Genomic DNA, 27,126 nt, shown 5'->3' on the forward strand with positions numbered 1-27,126 from the left:
AAAAAAAAAAAAAGACAGCTATAGATGTGGACACAGAGACATGGAAACACAGAAAGAGACCTCCATGGGGACACATGAACCCCATACAGAGACATATATACTCAAGGATATACAGACACAAACAGGTATAGGCACAAATACAGACACAGAGATATAGACATCCCACATGAACACAAACGGATAACACACGTGGCCACAGTTGGATGGATGCACATGGACACATAAACACAGACAGACATGGATAGGCACACCAAAAGACCCCTAGACAGGCCCCCAGAGGCAGACACACAGAACTTTGCATTCAGACACAGACACTAAGACACACACAGACTTACAGACACACAGACAAATGGACCTAGACAAGCACAGAGTCGGACACAACCCAGACACAGATATAGACAAAGATAAAAGAAGTAACCATATAGGGTTGCACAACACTCTGTAAATGTAATTTATGTCACTGAACTTAGAAATGGTTAACATGGGGCCGGGCGCGGTGGCTCAAGCCTGTAATCCCAGCACTTTGGGAGGCCGAGACGGGCGGATCACGAGGTCAGGAGATCGGGACCATCCTGGCTAACACAGTGAAACCCCGTCTCTACTAAAAAATAAAAAAAACTAGCCGGGCGAGGTGGCGGACGCCTGTAGTCCCAGCTACTCGGGAGGCTGAGGCAGGAGAATGGCGTAAACCCGGGAGGCGGAGCTTGCAGTGAGCTGAGGTCCGGCCACTGCATTCCAGACTGGGCGAGAGCGCGAGACTCCGTCTCAAAAAAAAAAAAAAAAAAAAAAATGGTTAACATGGCAAATGTTATATATATTTATCTCCACAACTAAAAAAAAGAAAAACGCATACAAACACATAAACTGATCGACGTAAATATATCCAGGCAGACACATAGACTCCAACACCTGCCCCCCGCCCCCAATACACAAATGCTCTGTCCCATACACAAATGCTCTGAGAGATGCCACAATGACACACAAAGACAGGGGGTGAGGGCAGGGGCATGGTGAGAAGATGGGACGAGGGCAGGGGCATGGTGAGAAGACAGGGGACGAGGGCAGGGGCATGGTGAGAAGACAGGGGCGAGGGCAGGGGCATGGTGAGAAGACAGGGGGCGCAGGAAGGGGCATAGTGAGAAGATGGAGATGAGGGCAGGGGCATGATGAGAAGACGGAGACGAGGGCAGGGGCATGGTGAGAAGACGGGACGAAGGCAGGGGCATGATGAGAAGACGGGGCGACAGCAGGGGCATGGTGAGAAGACAGGGGTGAGGGCAGGGGCATGGTGAGAAGACAGGATATGAGTGAATGGAAGAGAAATGTGCCTGCACTCAGCCTCCCCACATGCTGCCATGCCAGGAGACAAAGTGCAGAAGGCAGCATAAGTAGCAGTGAGAGAGCCTTAAAGATGCAGAGAAGGCCGGGTGTGGTGGGTCATGCCTGTCATCCCAGCACTCTGGGAGGCCGAGGCAGGTGGATCACCTGAGCTCAAGAGTTTAAGACCAGCCTGGGCAACATGGCAAAAAATACATATTTTTCTCTACCAAAAATTACAAAAAATGAGCCAGGCGTGGTGGTTTAGCACCTGTGGTCCCAGCTACTCAGGAGGCCGAAGCAGGAGGATCACATGAGCTGGGAGGTGGAGGTTGCAGTGAGCTGAGATTGTGCCACTGCATCCAGTCTGGGTGACAAAGTGAGACCCTGTCTCAAAAAAAAAGCAAGATGCACAGAAAAGCTAGTAAGAGAAAGAAACAAAGTCTTATACATATCCACACAAATCCAGACTCCAGAGACAGCTGCAGAGATGGTGAGTATACACAATATGGAGTGAGGATGAGGGAGGGAGAGCAAGAATAAATAACAACATGGAGAGTGAGAGGAAAGAGTGAGTGTGAGAGGAGAGGGAAGAAGCCTGGAGAACAGGAAAAAATAATCTAAAACATCAGAGGACAGGGAAGATGTTCAAAAACAGTTCAAGTAAAGAAGAAACAGAGAAGCAAGCAAGCTGTGGGCAGAAAGAAACAGAGCAGGATGAAGAGGGGAGATGTAGGAATACGGGCAGGCCCAGGCCAGTGGTACTAAAGCAATGGGCAGGTCAACTCACTGTGAGGGCAGATCCAGGGATGTGGGAGGAGGATTCCAGGTGTCTGGGTAGCCGAGCATCCAATCTGACCAGACTTTGACACTAGGGAGCAGCTCCTTCAGGTCCGGGACAAAGGAAGACACCTTGATGTCATCTTGGTCTTCCTGGTCCTCAGGAGAGGACAGCTGAGCTGCAGAGGCAAAGGGGGAGAACTGGGCCTATGTCTGCTGTAGCCCCCGAGTGAGGCCTGGGGTGCTGGGACGGCAGCAAGTTCTTAGGGAAGGGAGACCAAGTCCACAGGAAAGATGGGCCCGGAAGCGAGGATAAGCGCCAGCACCTAAGAGGATTCTGAAAAGTAGGACAAACAGAGAACCAGTGTACGGGGTCTGCCCCTGGACGCCATTGCTTCTGCTTCACCTGTGGCTTGGCTGAAGCCTCTCCTCTGGCCTCTACCCACCCTTCCAGCCTTCCTTCAGCACAGTTCCAAGATGGCACCAGAGTTCTTGCCAAAACTGCATGACCTGAATAAGACTAACCAACTGTAGGACACTGTACAAATGATTTACATTCTTCAAAAATGACAAGGAAAGCCAGGTGCGGTGGCTCATGCCTGTAATCCCAGCACTTTGGGAGGCCGAGGCGGGTGGATCACGAGGTCAGGAGATTCAGACCATACTGGCTAACACGGTGAAACCCCGTCTCTACTAAAAATATAAAAAATTAGCCAGGCGCAGTGGCGGGTGCCTGTAGTCCCAGCTACTCAGGAGGCTGAGGCAGGAGAATGGTGTGAACTCGGGAGGTGGAGCTTGCAGTGAGCCGAGATCATGCCACTGCACTCCAGCCTGGGCGACAGAGCGAGACTCTGTCTCAAAAAAAAAAAAGACAAGGACATGTAGGACAAAAAAAGAACGAAAAACCATCCCAAATTAAAGGACACCAAAGAGACACGATGACATCTAAGTGCAATGTGTGCTCCTGCACTGGATCCCAGAGAAGAAAAAAAACTTTGTTTTCCCTTTGCTATAAAGAAATTAGGGCAATTGGTACAAACTAAATAAGGTCTGTGAATGCAATAATAGTATTTTATCAATGCTGACTTCCGATTTTGATAATTGTCATTAAGAGAATATCCTTATTATTAGGAATACAGAGTCAAGTATTTGGGGGGTAAAGGGCCAGCAACTCTAATTTAAAGTCAAATGGTTCAGAAGAAAAATAATAACCTTAAGTATGTGCGTATGGGAAGACGAACGTAAGGCCACATGGTAAAATGTTAACTGGGGAATCTGGGTGGTGGGTATATGAGTTGTCTGCACTATTCTTGCTACTGTTCTGTAAATCTGAAGTTATTTCAAAATAAAAAGTTGCCCTTCTGTCTCTAAAAAAAAAAGCAGCCTCCGAAGCTGGAGGCATTCACAAGGTTAGTGTGGCATGGGGTGACAGTGGGGTCTGAGTAAGTCACTAATATTGATCTAGGAGTTGAAAAGAAAGGTGTAACCTTCAGCCCTATCTTCTACTGCTACGGCAATCAGGCTTAGACTTCTAAGGGCAGCCTTAAAGGATATGGGATGCTGTCTCAACCTAAGGGCTAAAAATAGCACCTGCTCTATCTGGTCAAGTGAGTCTCCCATGATGGCCGGTCCACAGTGGTTACAGAACTCACCAGGTACCACACAAAGATAAAGGGGAAAACACAACATCGATTATGGAAACTAACTTTTCTGGTTTCCTGAAGATGCAGGAGCATGCAGCAGCTTATAGGTACAGTGAAAATTCTAACTACTAAAGAAGAAAAAAGGGAGGAAAGAGTCTACAAAAAGGAGAAGAGGGCCTTAGACTAGGCAATCAGACTGTAAAAGGAAATGGGACTAGTTAGGCAGGCAAAAGGAAGAGGGGCATGTAGGTAAAAGGAAGAAGGAGACTACAGGGAGAAGACACTGAGAAAGCAGCAAGGCCCTGTGAGGTCTAACGAGGTCCGGCAACTGGAAAGCCCGCCAGGCTGGGGACCCCTCCTGCTTACCTTTAGCGGACTCCTTAAGTAAGTAGGTGCAGCGCCGGACCAGTAGAGAAAACATGGCCAAGCCCAGAGCTGCAGCTTGTTCCTGGATCACAGAGCGGCACTCTTCTGAGAAGCAGTCTGAGGAGAAGCAAATGAAACTCTCAGCACCCCAGGGGGACAAGGGCTACTTTTCCCTGCCTTACAAGATGCACATCACTGGCCGTGTTACCCAGCTTCCTTTTCCTCACTGAAGACTAGGGCTAGTAATATTCCCCTCTCAGAGTGGTCATAAGGCCAAGTACAGACTCATGTGAAGCACTTACCACGAGGTCTGCAATACGGTATGTGTTCAATAAGATGATAAGGGTCACCTCTGTCAATTCTACATCACTTTCCCAGGAACAGTTACCTCAAGAAGGGCAGTCTGAGCTGGAGCTGCATGGTCTCTGCCTTTAGCTACCTGCTGATAATGTAAAGCTATCATAACAAGAACTCAGATTTAAGTAACTCAGTCTCTCTAGTGTATAACTAACAGGAGCATAGTCATCAATTAAGACTAGAAAAATACACATTTAAAAATGATCTTCTTGAATCACCAAACTTTAGTCCCATCCTTACCTTCTCCATGTCCCTCCTCCTAAGAAAACACACATGACACAAATAATCTACTTTCATGGAATGAGTTAACTTTATGCAGAACAGTGCTTGGCACATAATAAGCACTTAATCAGTGTTGGCTTTTGTTTTCACAAATTCCTTCCCCTAGCATTAAAAAATAAATCTGGCTCCCAATCCCAGTACCCTCTTTCCGTTACTTTTTCAGCCTGGCTAACTAACTTCCTTCTGGCTCCCGGTCACCGAAAGGAGCCATCTTGTTGGTGGGCAGAAATTACTCTTTGGTGGCAGCTATGTGACATACTCCCAAAAGCCTGCCTGTACCTACTCTTCACCAGTGGCCTTCTCCGAAAGCCACGTCATCTGAACTCGAGAGGAGCTGGTGACACACAGAAGGCAGCAGTCGACCACACAGCCTCCAAGGAGACTCCACATACCCACAGGAGACAGACTCAGGGGCCAGGCTCACTGGCTCTGGCAGCAGCTAATCTATTAATTCCCTCTCTATTACAGGAGAACTCTCAGAATCTCCAAGTGTTAAAAGGATAATCAGCTAAATGTCTGATCTCTGTCCCTGCCTGTATTTTAACCTCAATAGCCAAGGGGAGCCCTCTCATCAGCTCACCAGTCTTGTCAATGGGGCCTCATTGAAGCTGTTACTCCAAGAGACATTACCCAACCACAGTGATTCCTTACCATCTTTGCCCCAGAAGCAAGTATGACTGGAGTACACAAAGCCAGCCCCAAATCACTTCTGAAAGTACTGGGCGTAAGAAGGAACAGACTGCTGCTCAGAAGGGCCCAACAAACAAATAGCATCAGGGTAGTCATTCTCTGATTGTGGCTTTCCCACCATCCTTGCAGATGCCCACTGGTCCCAGATGTCACCCTCTGACTTTCCAACTCAACTGTGGCAGGCAGTTAAGGAAGTGGTAACAATCCATGTGAGTAGAATAGACCAGTCTCATCATTCCCGTCCTGTTAAGGCCCTAAACCTCTGTTAGAAAGAAAACAAGTATCCAAGAGCCAAGAAGAGGGAGGATGGAAAGCAGGAAAGGGGAAGATATGTAAGTTGTCAAGAAAAGTTAGCAACTTCTCCCCTTCACCCTCCCCATAGGCAGCAGCACTGTCAGCACCGCCCAGCTCAGTCCAGGCCATTGCCACGCCCAGACAACATCCTGCCTCTAACTAGCAACAGAGCTGGGAAGAAGGGAGTAAGTCCAGAACAGAGGGAGCTGGGAGAGGACAAGTGGAGGCCACATCCTGGCAACCGACACTGAATAAACATTAGTGCCCCCTCATCAACTGAGCAGAAGTTACCTGCGCTCAGAAGGCTAGAAGGGATGAAGTGGGGTGTCCTGGCTCCAAGAGACTGGCATTTTGTGAAGCACAGGCCACAATAAGACACTCTCATGAGCTTGGGCAGAGATAAGACAGGGGAGATTTCTTTCACCGAGCCTTGTTCTAGATTTATTATTTTTTTGAGACGGAGTCTCGCCCTGTCGCCCAGGCTGGAGTGCAGTGGCGCGATCTCGGCTCGCTGCAAGCTCCGCCTCCCAGGTTCACGCCATTCCCCTGCCTCAGCCTCCCGAGTAGCTGGGACTACAGGCGCCCGCCACCTCGCCCAGCTAGTTTTTTGTAGTTTTTTAAAGTAGAGATGGGGTTTCACCATGTTAGCCAGGATGGTCTCGATCTCCTGACCTCGTGATCCGCCCATCTCGGCCTCCCAAAGTGCTGGGATTACAGGCTTGAGTCACTGCGCCCGGCCGAATTCTAGATTTATGACAAATGGCAATCTCAGGCTAGACTGTCTCTCCGAGTTCAAGATGGGGGGCTAGGGCTCAGAGGGGAGAATGGACTGCTTAAGAACAATGGGATCTGCAGTCTTTGTGGACTCCAGGTTGGCTCCTTTTCTAAAGGCTCCTGCAATAAGGTCTGGACACCAGGCAAGGTAGCAACGGCTGGAGTCTCTTCGGTGTAGGTCTGAAAGTGCTCAGCTACCTCCCAGGCAGCAGCTAGAAGGCAAGCTGCTTCATGACCGCTCTGTCCTTGGTGATGGTTATGTCACCTCGACTCCCCATCCCCTAATCCCCTCCTAAAGAAAGGCTTGAAATAACACTGCCTGCTTATGTGTCTGGTCCATCTGATGCGGCGTGTTAACCAGTAACTGTTCTGCCGTAATCAAGCAGGTGGAGATTTCACAAACGATCGAGGGGGTCAGACCTCTGTCTGGCCATGTTACCTGGAGCATCTCCTGGAAGGCCTGCCCTTCTCCATGGCTCAGTGGTACCTCAAGCATATAGTGAGCAGGTAGAATGTGCCAGACTGTGTACTAGGTATGATGGAGCACACGGCTACAAATAAAACATGCTCTCTGCAATCTTTCAATAGGGTAAAGAAAATTTGTTATTTATCCAAGTAACCACGGCAACCTGGATCCAGCGCCTCAAGTGAGACATGCACTAAGTGCATAGCATCTTCACGGGCTGCTCTTGGCCTCACGCAGGCTTCCATAGGCTAGAAACCACAAGACACCACTCCCTGAAAACATTCACCGTTACACAGTGGGTAGGAAAACAGCATCTAGATTCCCAGAGTCCACCCACTTTGGGGCTAGACCTAGGAAACTGGCCCTAGTCTGATGAATGCCCATATATATCCCTAGGGTTGGGCTGGGCCAAGCCAACAAGTGATGTGGGGTGGGGGAGGAAAACGCATTGTTTGCCTTGGTATTCGCCTGGGTTCCTCTGGCTTTGTGTCAGGTAGCAGGAGCATGACAGGAGCTGAGGAACTCATTAACACTGTGAAACAGCCTTTCCCCTTCTTTCCAAAAGCAGAGAGTTGCTCAAGGGTTTCGGGTAAGGGTTTTGGCTAAGGAAGTCAGACGGAAATATTTCTTACTAAGAAAGTCACCTGAGGTCTGAACTTGGTTCTGCCCCTTCCCACATGTGGGCAGGTGACCACAGCTCCTATTATTCCTACGGCCAAATACCTGCTCAGACAGAAATATTCTTCTTGCTCCTATGTAACGGAGAGACTTTCTCATTTTTCTGAGAATATATTCATGGAAAACATAAACCAACTGTCGTCAAAGTTGCATGAAATCAGGAAATGGAGCGGCCGGGAGAAGGCTGCCATGTGGCCGGATGTTATGTATTTCTAATTAGTGCTATACATCTTTCAACAGCAAGTGTCCTTCTGCTGGGAAACACAACACACTGCCCTTGTTATTGTAACTGTCAGAGAAGTGCTTAAACAGATAATCTCCAGGAAAAGTGATAAACATGTCCCCTCTCCCACCAGTATGTGTGCAACGGTGCTGCCAAAGCAAAGCTGTGCCTGACAGCTCCAGGATGGCAAGGCATCCTCCTGCAGGAAATGGGAGCGAGGCAGGAGGGGTGGAGAGGGAAGAGCAGGGGATGGGAGGCAGGCCCACCTGCCTGGGCCCTCTAAGCCAAGCCAAGGGATGGTGGCTCAGAACCACCGCTTCTGATCAATTCTAGTGTTTTCGTCAGGGAGAGATTTGAAGGAAACCAGTACCAGTGGCATGGAGTTTGGTTGGTCACAGAAAAATCTGGCAGCGATGGAACTATCATACTTCCCCTAGTGCACACAGCCAGCTTCCTGGCAGGAGCATAAGAAGAGTAATGAAGAGAAGACGCAGAATGGATGACACGTAAGTCTAATGCTCTGACAGCAGCAGAAGGCATTCTGAGAGCACTGGGGTCCATGAGTCATTCTAGCACAGAAAACCAACTATCTGCCTAGATGCTTCACTAAGAGCTGGAGAAAAACGCAGGCAAGACCACTTATTCACCAATTCCCTCCCCACTGTCTCCTCCCAAAGAAAGGAAATGAATGGTCAGTCACCTCCAAACTAACACCACCTGGAGGCAATTTGTTGGCCCTTATCTTTCGGACATAAGGCTGCTTTTCTCATGAGTCAGTTACCAGTCAGACACAAGGCTGGCACAGTTCCTGAGCAGCCCACCAAAACCTCCTTGTCTACAGGAAGTGGGCAGTGAGAGCATCTTTCAACTGCTGCTGCTTGAGCCACAGAGTTCCCTGTGGCAGCTGCTAGCTGAAGAGGAGGTAGAGGAAGCAGTCGCTGCATAGGAACCAGACAAGAACAAAATATCAGAGCAAAAGCAGAGATGTCTTTTCATCACGTCATTCCCTGAGGAGAAGAACGAATGAGTCAGCAGAATCAGACACTAATACACCCAAGCAAATTATTCATGCACAATGGCAAAACAGAGGCGACTGAGTGTAAAGCAAGTCATAACATTTCCCTAAACTGATACAGTCAAGTGACATGGTGTGAATATTTGTCCCCAACCAAATCTCATGTCGAATTGTAACCCCCAGTGTCGGAGATGGGGCCTGGTGGGAGGTGTCTGGATGGTGGGGTGCATCCCTCAGGACTTGGGTGCTGTCTTTGTGGTAGTGACTGAAATCTTGAGAGATCTGGTCTTTGAAAAGTAGGTGGCACTGCCCTAGTCTTTGCTCCAGCTTTCGCTATGTAAAGTGCCTGCTCCCCTTTCGCCTTCTGCCATAGTTGTAGGCTTCCTTAGGCCTCGCTAGAAGCCGAAATGCTTCCTGTACAACCTGCAGAACCATAAGCCAGTGAAACCGCTTTACTTTATAAATTATACGGTCTTAGGTACTTGTTTAGAGCAATGCAAGAACGGCCTAGCGCACCAAGACAAGAGAGAAGAAGGTGGAAGGCAACTTCCTTCCTAGGAGCCCTCCCTGTCAGCGTTCTCTTTGGATTTTCTTCCAAAGCTCTTCTGAAAGTAGGGAGACGTGGGGGCAAAGGAAATCCCAATCTCCTAACTAAATGACTTCTCCCATTAATTCCGAAAACACGTGAGTGCCCAATTGTGGAGGATATAAAGGAAAGTAGGATCCTGCCTGCAAGAAGATGATAATCTAATAAGGAAGACAGGTAGCATACATACATACTCAAGTAACTATAATTCAAGACAATGTACTACATATCATAAGGAAGATGGAAGTAAGATGTTTCTGTCACCAGAGGGAAAGGAAATCATTTCAGCTAGTATGTAACAGAGAAGGTTTCAGGGAGGAGACCTTTGTTTTTGAGACAGATTCTCACTTTGTCATCCAGACTGGAGTGCAAGTGGTGCAATTGTGGCTCACTGCAACCTCTGCCTCCTGGGTTCAAGCAATTCTCCCACCTCAGCCTCCCAAGTAGCTGGAATTACAGGCACACACAGTTTCACCATGTTGGCCAGGCTGGTCTCGAACTCTTGGCCTCAAGTGATCCACCTGCCTCAGTCTCCCAAAGTGCTGGGATTACAGGCATGAGCCACCATGCTCAGCCAGAAGAGACCACTTCTAAGCTGGGCTGGAAGAGACGAACAATGATGGAGTTGGTGGATGCAGGGGGGACCACATGTACTACTCAAGGCATGAAAGTACTGTGTGTGCTGTGCTCTGCCTGGAACCACAAAGTATAGGGCCTGCAATGTCAGAAGAGGGAACATAAACCTGACTCAACAGTGAGGGAGCACTCACTCAAGGTTCTTGAATGAAGCAATGAGTGAATATTTGATAAAGATTCATCTAGCTAAAGCATTTAGGACTAATTAGGGTAGCTGGAAAAAGCTAACAATGAGGGAGACCAGCTGGGAAGCTAAGAGAGCATGAACCTGTTTGAAGCAAGATAAATTACATGTAAAGCACTTCATAAAGTTTATAATGCCAAGTAAGCGTAACATCTTTCTTATAATAAAGGTAGAAGAGGGAATGAAAAGGAGTGCATAGATATGAAAATTACTACAGAAAGAAAATCAAAAGAGGCCAGGCATGGTGGCTCATGCCTGTAATCCCAGCACTTTGGGATGCTGAGGCGGGAGAACTGTCTGAGAGCCCAGTATTTGAAGACCACCCTGGGCAACAGAGTAAGACGCTGTCTCTACCAAAAGAAAGAAAAAAAAAATCAAAAGAGGCTGGAGATAATGCTGTTGAGGCGGGTAGGAAGGGGTGAAGACTGCTGGAGCAGGTCAAAGACTCACGGATATTCTCAGCAGGTTCCAGAGGATCCTGAAAACTCAAGAAGAATAACAACTCACCAAACAAGATCCGAGAAAGGGGGCAGAAATTCAGGACTGCAAAACACCTGGAGGGAGGGAGGTATGTGTCAAGGAGTCCCCAGGCTCCCTCCCTCTTGGCTCCGGGCCAAGTCCTGTCTTTCCAGAACAAAGACACTTCAGGGGGTCAGAAATACTTGAGGAAGACCTAGCAAGAGAAGGCCTGGGAAGTCTGAACTGGCGCTCCCTGTGGAAGCCATTAGATATTCGGCACTTCATTTGTTTCCAATTCTTGTATGAGTACAGCTCCAGGCTGTGGGGTGAGAGGCTCCTCTCTGACGTAATCAGGAAGCAGCTGCAAAATTAAGGAATCCCTCATGACATCATAAAAAGGGTCGATGGTTTACTGGGGAAGGTATAAAAATTAATTACGTATTCCCAAATGACACCCTTCCCCTAAATCTGTACACACCCTCTCCCACCTCCACACATTCTCTCATCAACAACATCCAGAAGCCACCTCAATGGACAGGGTACAAAAGGGCAAACAAAACCCAGAGAAGGCTCTTTGATGCACTCACACTGTCTGCCCACCTGTTTGGAACTTAACAAGCAATACCTTGTCCTGGCATTTTTATTCACAGAGTAGACTTCCTCAACAGAATTCTAAGCCCCTTGAGGGCAAGAGCTATGTCAAGACTTCACATCCTTGGAAATCAGCAACATAAAGAGGTTCAAGAAGCGTTTGCTGCTCGTAACAGGAGGCACACGTGCCTCTCTCACTTGTGGATCTAACTATGAATGACATGATTCCACTGTGGCCAGACATAATAACTAAGACATTTTGAGACCTATGTTGGGCAAAGGATATTTATATATATTAGCTCAAAGTTTTACAAAAGGATTGCCTAACTATTATTCTCCTTTTTGACATTTGAGGAAACAGGCTCAGAGAGGCTACACAAGCTGCCCAAAACAAGGCTCCAGAGCGCCAGAGCTGGGATCTGAATCCAGTTCTGTCTGCCCTCATGCCCACGTTGTTTGCATATCTGATTTTCAAACGCCTGTGACTCAAGCTTCACACTCCCACTGTTCCTCTCTCCTTTGCTATGACCATGAAAAGCTCAGACTACTCCAACCACAGTGCTGCATAAGGAGCTCAGAGATGATGACGCTGTGGAAAGCCAAAACGAAAAACACGACATCATTTACAACAGTAACAAAGAAAATGAAATACTCAGGTAGAAGTCTAACAGAACGTACGGAAACGCTACACTAAAAATCTGAAAATGCTGATGAAAATCAAAGACAAAGCCGGGCACAGTGGCTCATGACTGTAAACCCAGTACTTCAGGAAGCTGAGGCGGGCAGATGACCTGAGGTCAGGAGTTTGAGACCAGCCTGGCCAACATGGTGAAACCCCATCTCTACTAAAAATACAAAAAAAAAAAAAAAAAAATTAGCCGGGCATGGTGGCGTGTGCCTGTAATCCCAGCTACTCAGGAGGCTGAGGCAGGAGCAGGCGAATCACTTGAATCCAGGAGGCGGAGGTGGCAGTGAGCCAAGAGTGCGTCACTGCACTTCAGCCTGGGTGACAGAACAAGACTCTGTCTCAAAAAACAAAACCCAGAAAATAAAAGACAACCGAAAAACTGGGGAGAGCTACCATGTTCCTGAACTGAAAAACTCAGCATTGTAGAGATGTCAGTTAATTGTTTAATGCAATTGCTATCAAAATCTCAGGAAGGTTTTATGTAGATAATAGATCTATAGGTTTAATGCAATAGCTATCAAAATCTTAGGAATGTTTTATGTAGATAAAACAAGCTCACTCTAAAGCTTATCTGGAAAAGCAAAGGTTGTAGAACAATTCAAACAATTTTGAAAAAGAATAAAGTGGGAGAAATCCTTCTTCCTGATATTAAGTTAACGAAGAAAGGGGCTGGGCATGGTGGTTCATGCCTATAATCTCAGCAATCGGGGAGACCAAGGCAGGACTGCTTGAGATCAGGAGACTAATGTAAACAACATAGCAAGACCCCACCTCTACTAAAATAAAATTAAAAGGAGGAAGAGCTTTTCAACAAATGGTACTGAAGCAATTAGACATCCGTATGCCAAAAAAAAAAAAGAAAACAAAACCTTGACCTAACTTTCACACTTACACAAAAATTATCTCATAATAGATCAAAGGCTTATATATAAAACATAGGACCATAAAACTCTTAGAAAAAAATGGAAGAAAATCTTCAGGACCTAGGACTAAGAGTTCTAAGACTTACTGCCAAAAGTACAATCCATAAAAGGAAAAACTGATATACTGGATTTCATAAAAATTAAAAACTTTTGCACTGCAAAAGACCCTGTAAGAAAATGAAAAGGCAAATGATAGGCTAGGAAAATCTATTTGCAAACCACGTATCTGCCAAAGAACTAGTATCCAGATTACATACAAAACTCTTAAAACCCAGCCAGGCGTGGTGGCTCACACCTGTAATTCCAGCATGTTGGGAGGCCAAGGTGGGAGAATTGCTTGAGCCCAGGAGTTTGAGACCAGCCCTGGCAACATAGCAAGACTGTGTCTCTAAACAAATAATTTTAATTAGCTGGATGTGGTAACATTCCCCTGTAGTCCCAGCTACTTGGGAGGCAGAAGTGGGAGGATCACTTGAGCCTGGGAGGTCAAGGCTGCAGTGACCCGTGACAGTGCTGCTGCACTCCAGTCTGGGTGACAGAGACCCTGTCTCAAAAAAACAACACATAAAGAAAAATAAACACAAACCAAAAAACAAAAAAAAACCTCTCAAAACTTAACAGTAAGGAAACAATACATTTAGAAAATGGGTAAAAAGACATAAACAGATATTTCATCAAAGAGGATATACAAATAGAAAATAAGCACAAGCAAAGATGTTCAATATAATTAGCCATTAAGGAAATGGAAAATAAAACTACAATGAGATCTCACTACATATCTATCAGAATGGCTAAAATAAAAAACAGTACCACCTCCAAATATGGGTAAGGATGCTGGGAAATCGGATCACACGTACATTGCTGACGGAATGTAAAATGGTATAGCTGCTCTGGAAAATAGTTTGGCAGTTTCTTCTAAAACTAAAAATGCACTTATGATATGATCCAGCAGTTGAACTCTGGGGCTTTATCCTGAAGAAATGAAAACTTACGTTTGGAAAAAACCGGTATGTAAATGTTCACAGCAGCTTTATTCATAATAGCCCCACTCTAGAAACAACCCAAATGTCTTTCCACAGGTGAATGGTTAAACAACTGTGGAATATCCGTACCAGGGAATACTACTTAGCAATACGAAGGAATGAACAGCTGATACGTGCAGTAAGCTGAACAGGTTCCAGGAAATTATGCTTAGTGAAAAGCCAACTGCAAAAGGTTATATACTGTACAATCCCATTTATGTAATATTCTTGCAATAATATATTTATAGAGATGGAAAACAGATTAGTGGTTGCCAGAGGTTAGGATTAGGGGCTGAAAGGGGGTAGGGATGGTTCTAAAGCATAGAGAAGGAAGGAGCTTTGAGTGTTGGGAAAGTTCTGCATCTTGATTATGGTAATAGTTACTTACATGAAGCTACATGTGTGATAAAACTGCACAGAACCACACACACACAAGTGCAAGATAACTTGTGAAATCCGATTAAAGTCAGTGGATACCAATGTCAATTTCAGGATGTTGATAATACACTAAAGTTATGAAAGACACGAAAAATGGGGAAGGAGGGGTGAAGCGTGCATAAGACCCCTCTGTACATTTTTAAAACAACTTCCTGTGAATCTATAATTATTTCAAAATAAAAAGCTCTAAACATGTAAACACAACAAAAAAAGTAAACCCAAATAAAATCGAAACAGATCTGACACAGCATTCCAGAAACTTTTACACAGAAAAGGGTTACTCAGTCACTTGGGGGATACTTTCTCAATTAACAGTAGCTGACGACCCTGTCCAGATGCTGGAGCCCCTTGTTCTCATCTTCTGCTGCCTGGCCTAAGCTAGTGGAGATGCCCAGTAGTGGCTCCTCACCAGGCTTGAACAAGAAACTGCCAGGGGCAACCAAAAGGAAAAACAAAAAGGAAAAGTTCACTGAAGACAGAACTGTCTAAAGAACAAGGACTAAAGCAAGAGAACTTCATCATCAAGGCAATGAATCATTGGATCAGTAAATTCCACGGCAAGCAGCACAAAGTGAAGGCGATGAGAAAGTGAAGAAAGGTTATGAACGAATCGCAGAAACCGAGTGAGCAGTTTAAAACTGTTCTTGCTTCTCAAAAAGAAGGTACACACTTCAAACCAACGGTATGCACATTCTTCAAGGGCAGTCAGAGGAAAAAGCTGCTTCAAACATGAGTCTGAATACTGTTTTCTTCCTAAAGGAAACTACTTAGGCATTTTCAGTGTTGCTTTGGATCATCAACCAGATGGATATTAAGGTATTTATTTTTGGCCAGGCATGGTGGCTCATGCTTATAATCCCAGCACTTTGGGAGGCTGAGGTGGGAGCATCACTTGAGCCCAAGAATTCGAGACCAGCCTAGGCAACACAGTGTGAGAGACCCTGTTTGAGCCCAGGAGGTTAAGGCTGCAGTATTGTGGAGTGACCATGTCACTGCACTCCAGCCTGGGTGACAGACCAAGACCTTGTCTCAAAAACAAATAAAATAAAATAAAACAAAAATAAATAAATAAACATAAAAAAGATTTCATTTTGATTTGATTTTTTTTTTTTTTTTTTCCGGAGGTCAGGCACAATGGCTCACGCCTGTAATCCCATCGCCTTGAGAGGCTAAGGCAGGTGATGACTTGAGGCCAGGAATTCAAGACCAGCCTGGCCAACATGGCAAAACCCATCTCTACAAAAAACACAAAAATTGGCCAGGTGTAGTGGGTCATGCCTGTAATCCCAGCACTTTGGGAGGCCAAGGTGGGCGCATCACGAGGTCAGGAGATCAAGACCACGGTGAAACCCCATCCCTACTAAAAAATACAAAAAAGTTAGCCGGGCATGGTGGCGGGCACCTGTAGCCCCAGCTACTTGGGAGGCTGAGGCAGGAGAATGGCGTGAACCCAGGAAGCGGAGCTTGCAGTGAGCCGAGATCATGCCACTGTACTCCAGCCTGGGCAACAGAGCAAGACTCCGTTTCAAAAAAAAAAAAAAAACATTAGCCGGGTGTGGCGGCGCATGCCTATAGTCCCAGCTACTCAGGAGCCTGAGGCAGGAGAATCACTTGAACTCGGGAGGCAGAGTTGCAGTGAACCGGGATTGCGCCACTGCACTCCAGCTTCGGTGAGAGAGCAAGATTCTGTCTCAAAAAAGTGTTTGGTTTTTTTGTTGTTGTTGCTGTTGTTTGTTTTTTTGAGACGGAGTCTCACTCTGTCGCCCCAGGCTGGAATGAGCGGTGCAATCTTAGCTCATAGCTCACTGTAACCTCCACCTCCTGGGTTCAAGCGATTCTCCTGCCTCAGCCTCCCAAGTAGCTGGGATTACTAGCACCCACCACCACGCCCAGGTGATTTTTGTAGTTTTAGTAGAGACGGGTTTCGCTATGTTGGCTAGGCTGGTCTTGAACTCCTGACCTCAAGTGATCCACCCACCTTGACCTCCCAAACTGCTGGGATTACAGGTGTGAGCCACCGTGCCTGGACAAAAAAACCTTTTTTATTATTTTTATTTTTATTTTTTTAAGTGTCAGCAGTAAATGGATTTTATTTTAGGTAAACTTTGCTGAAAAGTGAAAACTAAAAGGGATTCAACCTGCATATACCTTTTTTAAAAATGTGAATTTAAGCCTTGTATTCCTTATAAACTATTTTTTTTATTATACTTTAAGTTCTAGGGTACATGTGTACAACGTGCAGGTTTGTTACATATGTATACATGTGTCATGTTGGTGTGCTGCACCCATTAACTTGTCATTTACATTAGGTATATCTCCTAATGCTATCCCTCCCCTCTTCCCCCACCCCACGACAGAAAAAAAACTTTTTGTAGAGACAAGGTCTTGTTTTGCTGCCCAAACTGGTCTCAAACTCCTGGCCTCAAGTGATCCTCCTGTCTCAGCCTCCCAAAGTGCTAGAATTAGAGGCATGAGCCACTGCACCTAGCCCGAGATATACACAAACAGAAACACATACACATAATTTTATTTATTTATATATGAGACAGGCTCTCGCTCTGTTGCCCAGGGTGGAGTACAGTGGCACAATCATAGCTCACTGTAGCCTCAACTTTCCAGATTTAAGCAATCCTCCCACCTCGGCCTCCCAATCTCCTGGTCTCAAATTCCTGAGCCTCAAGTGATCCTCCAGCCTTGGACTCCCAAAGTGCTGGGATTACAGGTGTGAACCACCACACCCAGCCCAATATATATTTTTTAATTGGCAGCATCAACTGCAATACTCTCATAAATAGCCCCTTTGCCAATGTATCTGTAATCACAAATCACACGTTTTCTAAAAAGTAGGTGATTTCATCCAAATCGAACATGTTTGCTTTTCAAAAGACAAAATGAAAAAGAAAGCTACAGAAAATTGTCTCACAGGGAAAAAGTAATTGTAAAAGATACATCTGACAAAGGACTCAGAACTGAGGTATATAAAAAACTCTCTCAACTTAGCAAAATAAACCACAAAACTGGGGAAAGAAGATATATGGATGGCAAGTACGTACATGAAAAGATGCTCAACATTACTAATCATTAGGGAAATGCAGCTCAAAATCACACATACAACTCCATACCCAACAGGATGGCAATAATAAAAAAGATGGACAAACAGTAACAAGCACTGGAGAGGATGTCAAGTAGCTGAAATTCTCACACACTGCTTCAAGAATGTTAAATGAGGCCAGGCACGGTGACTCAGCCTGTAATCCCAGAACTTTAGGAGGCTGAGGTGGTAGGTGGATGGCTTGAGGTCAGGAGTTCGAGATCAGCCTGACCAACATGGAGAAACACCATCTCTATTAAAAATACAAAAAAATATTGGGCATGGTGGCAGGCACTGTAATCCCAGCTACATGGGAGGCTGAAGCAGGAGAAAAGCTTGAACCTGGGAGGTGGAGGTTGTAGTGAGCTGAGATCACACCACTGCACTCCAGCCTGGGTGACAAAATGAGACTTGGTCCAAAAAAAAAAAGGAAAAAAAAAAAAAGATAAATGATATAACCACTTTGGCAGTTTAAAAAGTTAAACACCAGGCTAGGTGCGGTGGCTCATGGCTGTAATCTCAGCACTTTGGGAGGCCAAAGTAGGTGGATCACTTGAGGCCAGGAGTTCGAGACCAGCCTGGCCAACATGGTGAAACCCCATCTCTACTAAAAATACAAAAATCAGCCGGGCGCGGTGGGACGTGCCTGTAATCCCAGCTACTTGGGAGGCTGAGGCAGGAGATTTGTTTGAATCCAGAAGTTGGAGGTTGCAGTGATCTGAGATTGTGCTGCTGCACTCCAGCCAGGGCAACAGAGCAAGACTCCATCTCAAAGGAAAAAAAAAAAGTTAAGTACCAAATGACCCAGCTATATCACTCACAGGTATTTACTCCCCAAAAATGAAAGCATACGTGCACGCAAAGAATGTTCGTAGCAGTTTGACTCATGAAGCTTAAAAACTGGAGGAAAAAACACCAAATATCCATCAACAAATGAATGGATAAACAAATTGTGGTATATCCACACAGTGAAGACTATTCAACATTAAAAAGGAACAAACTACTTAATCATTCGAATGTCAAAAACAAGTTCACACCTGTAATCCTAGCACTTTGGGAGGCCAAGAGGGGAGGATCACATGAGCCCAGGAGTTTGAGACCAGCCTGAGCAACATAGTGAGACCCTAACTCTAGCAGAAAAAAATAAAAAATTAGCCTGCAGAGGTGGCAGTTGCCTATAGTCTCAGCTACTTAGGAGGCTAAGGCAGGAAGATCACTTGAGCCTGGGAGTTCAAGGCTACAGTGAACTAAGATCATACCACCACTTTCCAGCCTGGGTGACAGAGCAAGACTGTGTCTGAAAAAGGAAAAAAAAAAAAAAAAGAAAGAAAGAAACAGAGTAATGACATTGAGAAACACCTTCACCTGAAGTGTTAAGAGTTCATAACTAGAGGCTAATTTGATGAAGAAAAGCAGACATCCACTGAGTATCCAGTATGTAACAAAGCCTTGGACGAGGCGTTTTGCATATTGTATCTAACACTCAGAAAACCCCTGACAATTGGCACTGATAACCTGCTTTATGAACCAAGAAACTCAACCTCAGAGAGGGTAAGTAAACTTTCGTCATCAAGGCCACGCAGCTGGCAAGTGGCTGAGTAGGGAATTCTAACCCTCCGCCAGGTCGATTCCAAAGCTCTGTACAGCATGACGACACAAGTGCCACCTTCTGAAGGTGAGAAATGATCACCAGAAGTGCTGGGCCCTCCAGAGGACAGCCTGGCTTTCCCTGATTCTTTCTATAGGACTCCAGTGCCAAGGCATGTCCGGGGGCTCTATGAACACGTCTTGGCAAGACAGACAGCAAACCATCTACTCTCTACAAGACAAAATGAAAATACTTCTAAGTGAGTGCTTAACTTTTTCCAGGAAATACCCATGCAGTTTTACAAATGGTACTCCAATAGATTTCCTGGAAAATAAATAAATAAATAAGTTGCCAGTCAAAACACACTTTGGCCATTTCCACCTTAGCTGTGTCTCTGGATTGATATTTTTGTCACTCACAGGTTACTGCCTGAGCCCAGAGGTATTCGATACACATCCCCTCTCGGGCAAGCAGAGCTGCTGCCAGCAGAATGGCATGCTGGCGCTGGACGAGTCCCTTAGTGACGAGGCCCAGGAGAGCAAGGGCCTGCCGCTCCAGCATCTCATTTGGAACAGTCACAAGCAGATCCCGTAGGACAGAGCTTCTGCTTCTGCACTGCTTGCCAGGCCTTTTGGGAAGCTTGTCTCTCTCCCAGTATTTGAGGAAAAGCAAAGGAAGAATAGAAAAGCATGGTAGCTACTTAAACAAGACAGGTAGTCCCTATGGAATCCCATACAGCAGATACGAGGTGTCTTGTGTCAAAAGTTGAAGGTTGTGGAGGAGAAGTGATATGAAAGAGGCTTCCTAAGAGGCATACCCATTAGCCAATCTGGAAGGAAGTTTTCCCGTAACAGTGAGAAGGAATAAATACAGCTACATCACTTTTAATAAAGCAAGGAGATTTGGCTGCTGATTCAGACACACACCTTGAAACCCACCTCTGCTGGTGTGAAGCTTCAGGAGCACTTTTGAGCCAGAAGTAAAAATTAGGGGGGGATAATGCCTGCAGACACCTTGATTCAGAGAAACTCCATTGACACGGCAGGCAGAGGGGCGGGGAAGTGTTCGGCTTCCATTTTCACAAATTAATTCAATTTATTTTCATTCTATGGCTTCCTAAACGATTTTTTTTAAGCGATGGGGTCTTGCTCTGTTGCCCAGGCTGGAGTTCAGTGGCATGGCCATAGCTCACCGCAGCCTTGACCTCCCGGGCTCAAGTGATCCTCCCACCTCAACCTCTGAAGTAACTGCGACCACAGGCGTGTGCCACCATACCCAGCTAAGGATTTTTAAAAGTCTGACAGGGCTTGTAAACAATGCCAAAAATAAAACAATTCCGAGACAGACGAGACAGAAAGGTACCTAGAACAGAAAGGACCTCTTGGAGGCCTTCTGAGAAGTTAGCTTTTTCAAGAAGCTTCAGAATGTAAAGATTAGAGTCATCAAACAAAGTTTGAGGGGTCAGTACTGAAAAACAAGACCGATAAGACACAACTTTTTGGTGGCTACCTTGTGAATATCCAGATCTGAGCATTCATTTGACTCTGCTCTAGAAACTCATCCTAAAATGGTTCCTCGAGGCCTTACAATCCGTGACCGATGTCCAGACCATTGCGAACATAATGACTTCATCCAACCCCACCCACTGTGGTGCATCTAGTTTTAAAGTAGAAGTCAGAAGAATAATAAGCTAGATAAAGCAATTGTGTCAAGGAAGAAAGTGAGAAAACAGCACTAAATGAAGGTGACTAGAAACGTGGTAAGGTACCAGCTAGTCTCCGGACCTAGAAGCTGTGGAATGGACATACCTTTCAATAATAACGTTTCCAGCTGGGCATGGTGGTTCACGCCTGTAATTCCAACACTTTGGGAGGCGAGGTAGGCGAATCACTTGAGCCCAGGATTTCCTGGCCACCCTAGGCAACATGGCAAAACCTCGCCTCTATTAAAAATACAAAAATTAGTCAGACGTGGTGGCATGTGCTTATAACCCCAGCTAATCAGGAGGCTGAAGCAGGAAGATTGCTTCAGCCTGGGAGGCAAAAGTTGCAGGGAGCTAGATCACGCCACTGCACTCTAGCCTGGGTGCAGAGTAAAACTCTGCCTTAATAGTAATAATAATAATATAGCCCTTCCAAATTTGCTGGACTGGTCAATTTGTCAATATACTTACTGAAACCAATATATATTGTTTTAAACTTGTATGTATCTAGTTCTTTGTTTTGTTTTGTTTTTTGAGACTGAGTCTCGCTTTGTCACCTAAGCTGGAGTGCAATGGCGCAATCTCAGCTCACTGCAACCTACACATTCCAGAATCAAGCAATTCCCCTGCCTCAGCCTCCCAAATAGCTGAGATTATAGGCGTCTACCACCATGTCTGGCTAATTTTTGTACTTTTAGTAGAAACAGTTTCACCATGTTGACCACCCTGGTCTCGAACCCCTGACCTCAAGTGATCCATCCATCTCAGCCTCCTAAAGTGCTGGGATTACAGGCGTGAGCCACCTCGCCTGGACTGTATCTAATTTTAAACGACATTAAAATTTTTTATATTTATTCTTTTATACCACAATTCACAAAAGATTTGTGACAACTTACAGCAAAATCACATAAAATGAGATAACATTAAAGTAGATTAGAGAATCAAGACCAAGAAAAAGGAAAAAATGTCAATCACACGGGTTAACAGCCTACCATAAACGGACTTAAAATTTGACTTAAAATTTACTCTCAGCCAAAGCAAAAAAGGAAACACCAATAATTGTATAGTTCTCATTATCAGAAAAGAATAAGTGTATCAATTCCTCAGGAAAAACAACTCCTTTTTCTCAGCACTGAGTCCAAAAATAATTTGTTAAAGCACGGACTCTATGCAAGAGATAGTATATGAAAAAAGTGAACAATAACCTTACAAATATATAAATAAACACACACACACACGTGTGTGTGTGTGTATATATATATATATATTTTTTTTCTTCCCAGAGGCTAGCTCTGTCACCCAGGTTGTAATATAATGCCACACTCTCAGCTCGCTGCAACCTCTGCCTCCTGAGCTCAAGCAATTCTCGTGCCTCAGCCTCTTGAGTAGCTGGGACTACCTACAGGTATGTGCCACCATGTCTGGTTAATTTTTATGTTTTTAGTAGAGGTGGCATTTCCCCGCGTTGGCCAGGCTGGTCTCGAACTTCTGACCTCAACTGATCCACCCGCCCTGGCCTCCCAAAGTGCTGGGATCACAGGTGTGAGCCATTGCACCCAGCCTGAAAATATTTTTTATAACACATAGCCTATTATTACATGCTGTTAAAAGATACCCCAGAAATAGTATCCTAAAGTTATGTATATGGTGAGACAAAATACATATATATAAAATTCTAAAAATATTTTTCCAAAACCCATATATAGGAATAAGTTATACATTAATAGACACATTGTGTTTTAAGAAGCTCTACAGACCAGGTGCAGTGGTTCATGCCTATAACCCCAGCACTTTGGGAGGCCAAGGCTGGAGAATCACTTGAGTCCAGCCTGGGCAACATAGCGAGATCCCACCTCTACAAAAAAATAAAAAATAAAATTAGCTGGGCATGGTGGCATGCTCCTGTAGTTCCAGCTACTCAGGAGGCTGAGGCAGGAGGATCACTTGAACCCAGGAGTTCAAGGCTGCAGTGAGCTATAATCACACCACTGCACTCTGGCCTGGGCAACACAGCAAGACCTTGTCTCTAAAAAAAATAATAAAATTTGGCCGGGAGCAGGGGCTCATGCCTGAAATCACAGCACTTTAGGAGGCCAAAGCAGGCAGATCGCCTGAGGTCAGGAGTTTGAGACCAGAGACCAGCCTGACCAACATGGTGAAACCCCCTCTCTACTACAAGTACAAAAATTAGCTGGATGTGGAAGCGCATGCCTGGAATCCCAGCTACTTGGGAGGCTGAGGCAGGAGAATCGCTTGAACCCTGGTGGTGGACGTTGCAATGAACCGAAACTGCGCCAGTACACTCCAGCCTGGGCAGCAGAGACACCTTCTCAAATAATAATAATAATAATAAAGATGAAAGCAAAATATTTTTTAAGAAGATCTATAAAACTAAATTAAAATAACACTAGGCCAGGCACGGTGGCTCATGCCTAAAATCCCAGCACTTTGGGAAGCCGGGGCAGGCAGATCACTTGAGGCCAGGAGTTCAAAACCATCCTGGCCAACATAGTAAAATCTTGTCTCTACTAAAAACACACACACACACACACACACACACAAAATAAGCAGACATGGTGGTGCATGCCTGTAATCCTAGCTACTTGGGAGACTGAGGCACAAGAATCACTTGAACTCAGGAAGCAGAGGTTGCAGTGAGCCGAGGCCAAGAAGGTGCCACTGCACTCCAGCCTGGGCAACAGTGCAAGACTATGACTCAAAACAACAAAACACAACAAACAAAAAACCCCACTAAATTGGAAAATGATCGGTTTTATTTCAAAATTATCCATGATGGGTTTCTTTAAATAGAGAGATTCCTAATATCTGATATCTGATATCTAATATCTAGTATCTAATATCTAATATCTGATATTTAATGCAGTTGTTTAGGCAACATTCTGTATATCACACCTCTAAAGGTCAGAGAAACCCAAATGCAAAAATGCTTTACAGTTGATGATGAGGTATCAATCCAGAATGAGGAATGAAGAATTCTGAAGTCCTAAAGAAAAACTCTAGATAAATGAGAACATGACATACACTAGAAAAGATTGTTTTAAAAAGACCAATGATATATTAAAATATATATGCAATTAAATATATACATATATAAACACAGATGTATGGATATAAAGGGGGAATTGTCTAGATTGTAAAATTTAATTTAGGCACATTTTTGGAATATTTCTACAACAAAAAGTATAACAGTATGCTATAAAGCAAGGGGATTTAAAAGCTACATTTATATTTTAACACTGGTACCGAGAACAAAGCTCCATAAATGTGGGATTAGCAACCCCCTGCCAAACAGACAGGTTTTAAAGCACCAGTTCAACTTTATTTTCTTGGTGAGATTTCCTCCATTTAGAGGACAGAGCTGACCTGCTTCTGCCTGGCTCAAAAGACCTAACAGGTTTATTTATAGATCACTGCCTTGCTTCTTTAAAAGGGCCCCACACTTGCCGGGTGCGGTGGCTCAGGCCTGTAATCCAAGCACTTTGGGAGGTCGAGGTGGGAGGATGGCGTAAGCCCAGGAGTTGGAGGCTGCAGTGAGCAATGTTCGTGCCACTGCACTCCAGCCTGGGCAACAGAGGGAGGCTGTGTCTCTCCTAAATAAATAAATAAATAAATAAATAAAAAATAAATAAATAAATAAAGCGTCCCACATCCAAAGATGGCGAATGACCAGTCAAAAAACAAAGTGGCAAACCTGCCTCCATGCTTCTGAATGGCCATTCTCCTACCCCACTCTCCACAGTTTACGTCTTTCCTCTCCCTTGCCTAAGTCCTTCCTTCAAGATCCAGTACATACCAGAGCTGTACTATAGGCCTCCTCCTCTGGATTCTGGTAGTATTTCTACCTGTAACACTCACCAGGCGTGTGGGCTCACAGCTGTCCTCATACAGGATTTACAATTTACCAAGCTGCCCCACCAGCCTAGAAATCCCAACAGGGCAAGGTCCACAGCTCAGACCCCACCAAACCTGAAGTGCTTACTGCAGCGCCTGGGTTGTTGGAGCTGATCTGAACGGTACTTCACATGGTGCTGAACCAATTCGTTTCTTCATATTCACACAGTCAGCATTCACCAAGTGGCTACTACATGTAAGGATCTGTGCTGGGCATTTAGTTTGTGGAGATGAATCAGACATAAACTGGACCTTCAAGGAGCTGAAGTCTAACAGGACTTGCTTGTGCTATCAACTAGAAACCAAAGAAGAAAGTGAAAAATCTCTAGGAAGTTTAAAGAGGTATGAAATGATGTGAATGATGAAACTCACCGTTGATACAGTTTGGACAGGAAAAGACTGCAAACATGAATATAAAACAGCCATTAAAAAGAGTAAGATGTCCAGGTGCAGTGGCCCAAGACTGTAATCCCAGCACTTTGGAAGGCTGAAGTGGGTGGATCGCTTGAGCTCAGGAGTTGGAGACCAGCCTGGGCAACAAAGTGAGACTCCATCAAAATTAGCTGGGCACAGTAGCATGTGTCTGTGGTCCCGGATATTGGGGAGGCAAGGTGGGAGGATGGGTTAAGTCCAGGGTGAGGAGGTCGCAGTGAGCCGAGATCACACCACTGCATTCCAACCTGGATGACAGAGCGGGACCTTGTCTCAAAAAACAAAACAAACCAAAAGAGTAAGATGTAAGACAGTTCTATTTGTTTTTTGGTTTTGTGTTGAGATGGAGTCTTCCTCTGCTGCCTAGGCTGGAATGCAATGGCACCATCTCAGCTCACTGCAACCTCTGTCTCCCGGGTTGAAGAGATCAGCCTCCCAAGTAGCTGGGATTACAGGTGCGTGCCACCACGCCCAGCTAAACTTTTTTTTTTGAGGCAGAGTCTTGCTCTGTTGCCCAGGCTGGAGTGCAATGGCGCAATCTCGGCTCTGCAACCTCCACCTCCCAGGTTCAAGCAATTCTCCTGCCTCAGCCTCCTGAGTAGCTGGGACTACGGGTGTGTGCCACCATGCCTGGCTAACTTTTGTATTTTTAGTAGAGATGGGGTTTCATCACGTTAGCCAGGCTGGTCTCGAGCTCCTGGCCTCACGTGATCTGCACATCTTGGCCTCCCAAAGTGCTAGAATTATAGGCGCGAGCCACTGTGTCCAATCTAAATTTTTGTATTTTTAGTAGAGACTGAGTTTCACCATGCTGGCCAGGCTGGTCTCGAACTCCTGACCTTAAATGACCCACACGCCTTGGCCTCCCAAAGTGCTAAAATTTCAGGCATGAGCCACCGTGCCCGGACAAGATAGCTCTACTTACAAAAATATATGTATATAAAAGTGATACAACAATTATTGTGTATAGTAAGGGTATTCTGTATATGCCTTATGAGCCTATATGGCAGGCAGGGAAGAGGGGCAGAGAGGCAAGCAATATGCAGAAAAGTACAGAAAGAGGCTTTCTTGGCTGGGCGCAGTGGCTCACGCCTGTAATCCCAGCACTTTGGGAGGCCGAAGTGGGTGGATCAAGAGGTCAGGAGATCAAGACCATCCTGGCTAACATGGTGAAACCCCGTTTCTACTAAAAATACAAAACATTAGCCAGGTGTGGTGGCAGGCACCTGTATTCCCAGCTACTCGGGAGGCTGAGGCAGAAGAATGGCATGAACTCCGGAGGCGGAGCTTGCAGTGAGCAGCGATAGCACCACTGCACTCCAGCCTGGGCGACAGAGCGAGACCCCACCAAAAAAAAGAAAGAAAGGAAAGAAAGAAAGAGGCTTTCTTGGTTCCATTCCCCTCTGCAGGCCTGGCTTTATCCTTGTCCTAAAGTTCTTTATACTATAATTCCTTTCTTGTTTAAGCTATTTCAAGATGGTTCTTGTTCTGTTCTCTCTCTCTCTGCCCCCCACCCCCTTTCTCTTTCTTTTTTCTTTTTTGGAAACAGGGTGTCACTGTGTTACTCAAGCTGGAGTGCAGTGGCATGATCACAGCTCACTGCTGTAGCCTCAACCTCCCAGGCTCAAGCGATCCTCTTGCCTCAGCCTCCTGAGCCCCTGGGACTGGGACTACAGGTGTGTGCCACCATGCCTGCCTAACTTTTTCTATTTTTTGTACAGACAAGGTTTCACCATGTTACCCAGTCTGGTCTCGAACTCCTGGACTCAAGTGATCCGTCTGCCTTGGCCTCCCAAAGTGCTAGGATTACAGGCACAAGCCACTGCACCTGGCCCAGCTCCTGTTACTTTCTTTTTTTCTTTTTTTTTTTTTTGAGACGGAGTCTTGCTCTGTCGCCCAGGCTGGAGTGCAGTGGCCGGATCTCAGCTCACTACAAGCTCCGCCTCCCGGGTTTACGCCATTCTCCTGCCGCAGCCTCCCGAGTAGCTG

The 27,126-nt window shown here is 45.5% G+C and overlaps 1 protein-coding gene across 2 annotated transcripts in view; it reads right to left on the minus strand.

Annotated features, from left to right (window-relative positions):
- Positions 1 to 27,126, minus strand: part of SMG6 (SMG6 nonsense mediated mRNA decay factor) — a 262,067-nt gene that overhangs the window by 133,612 nt on the left and 101,329 nt on the right. For both annotated transcript variants that reach the window (XM_011956067.1, XM_011956075.1), the window contains 2 exons: positions 4,107 to 4,223; positions 2,108 to 2,276 (listed from right to left, as the gene is read on the minus strand). In XM_011956067.1, coding sequence (XP_011811457.1) covers positions 2,108 to 2,276; positions 4,107 to 4,223 — 286 coding nt within the window. The remainder of the gene's footprint in view (positions 1 to 2,107; positions 2,277 to 4,106; positions 4,224 to 27,126) is intronic.

This window comes from Colobus angolensis, unplaced genomic scaffold (genome assembly GCF_000951035.1).
Source record: "Colobus angolensis palliatus isolate OR3802 unplaced genomic scaffold, Cang.pa_1.0 Scaffold110, whole genome shotgun sequence".
Classification (NCBI taxonomy): Eukaryota; Metazoa; Chordata; class Mammalia; order Primates; family Cercopithecidae; genus Colobus; species Colobus angolensis.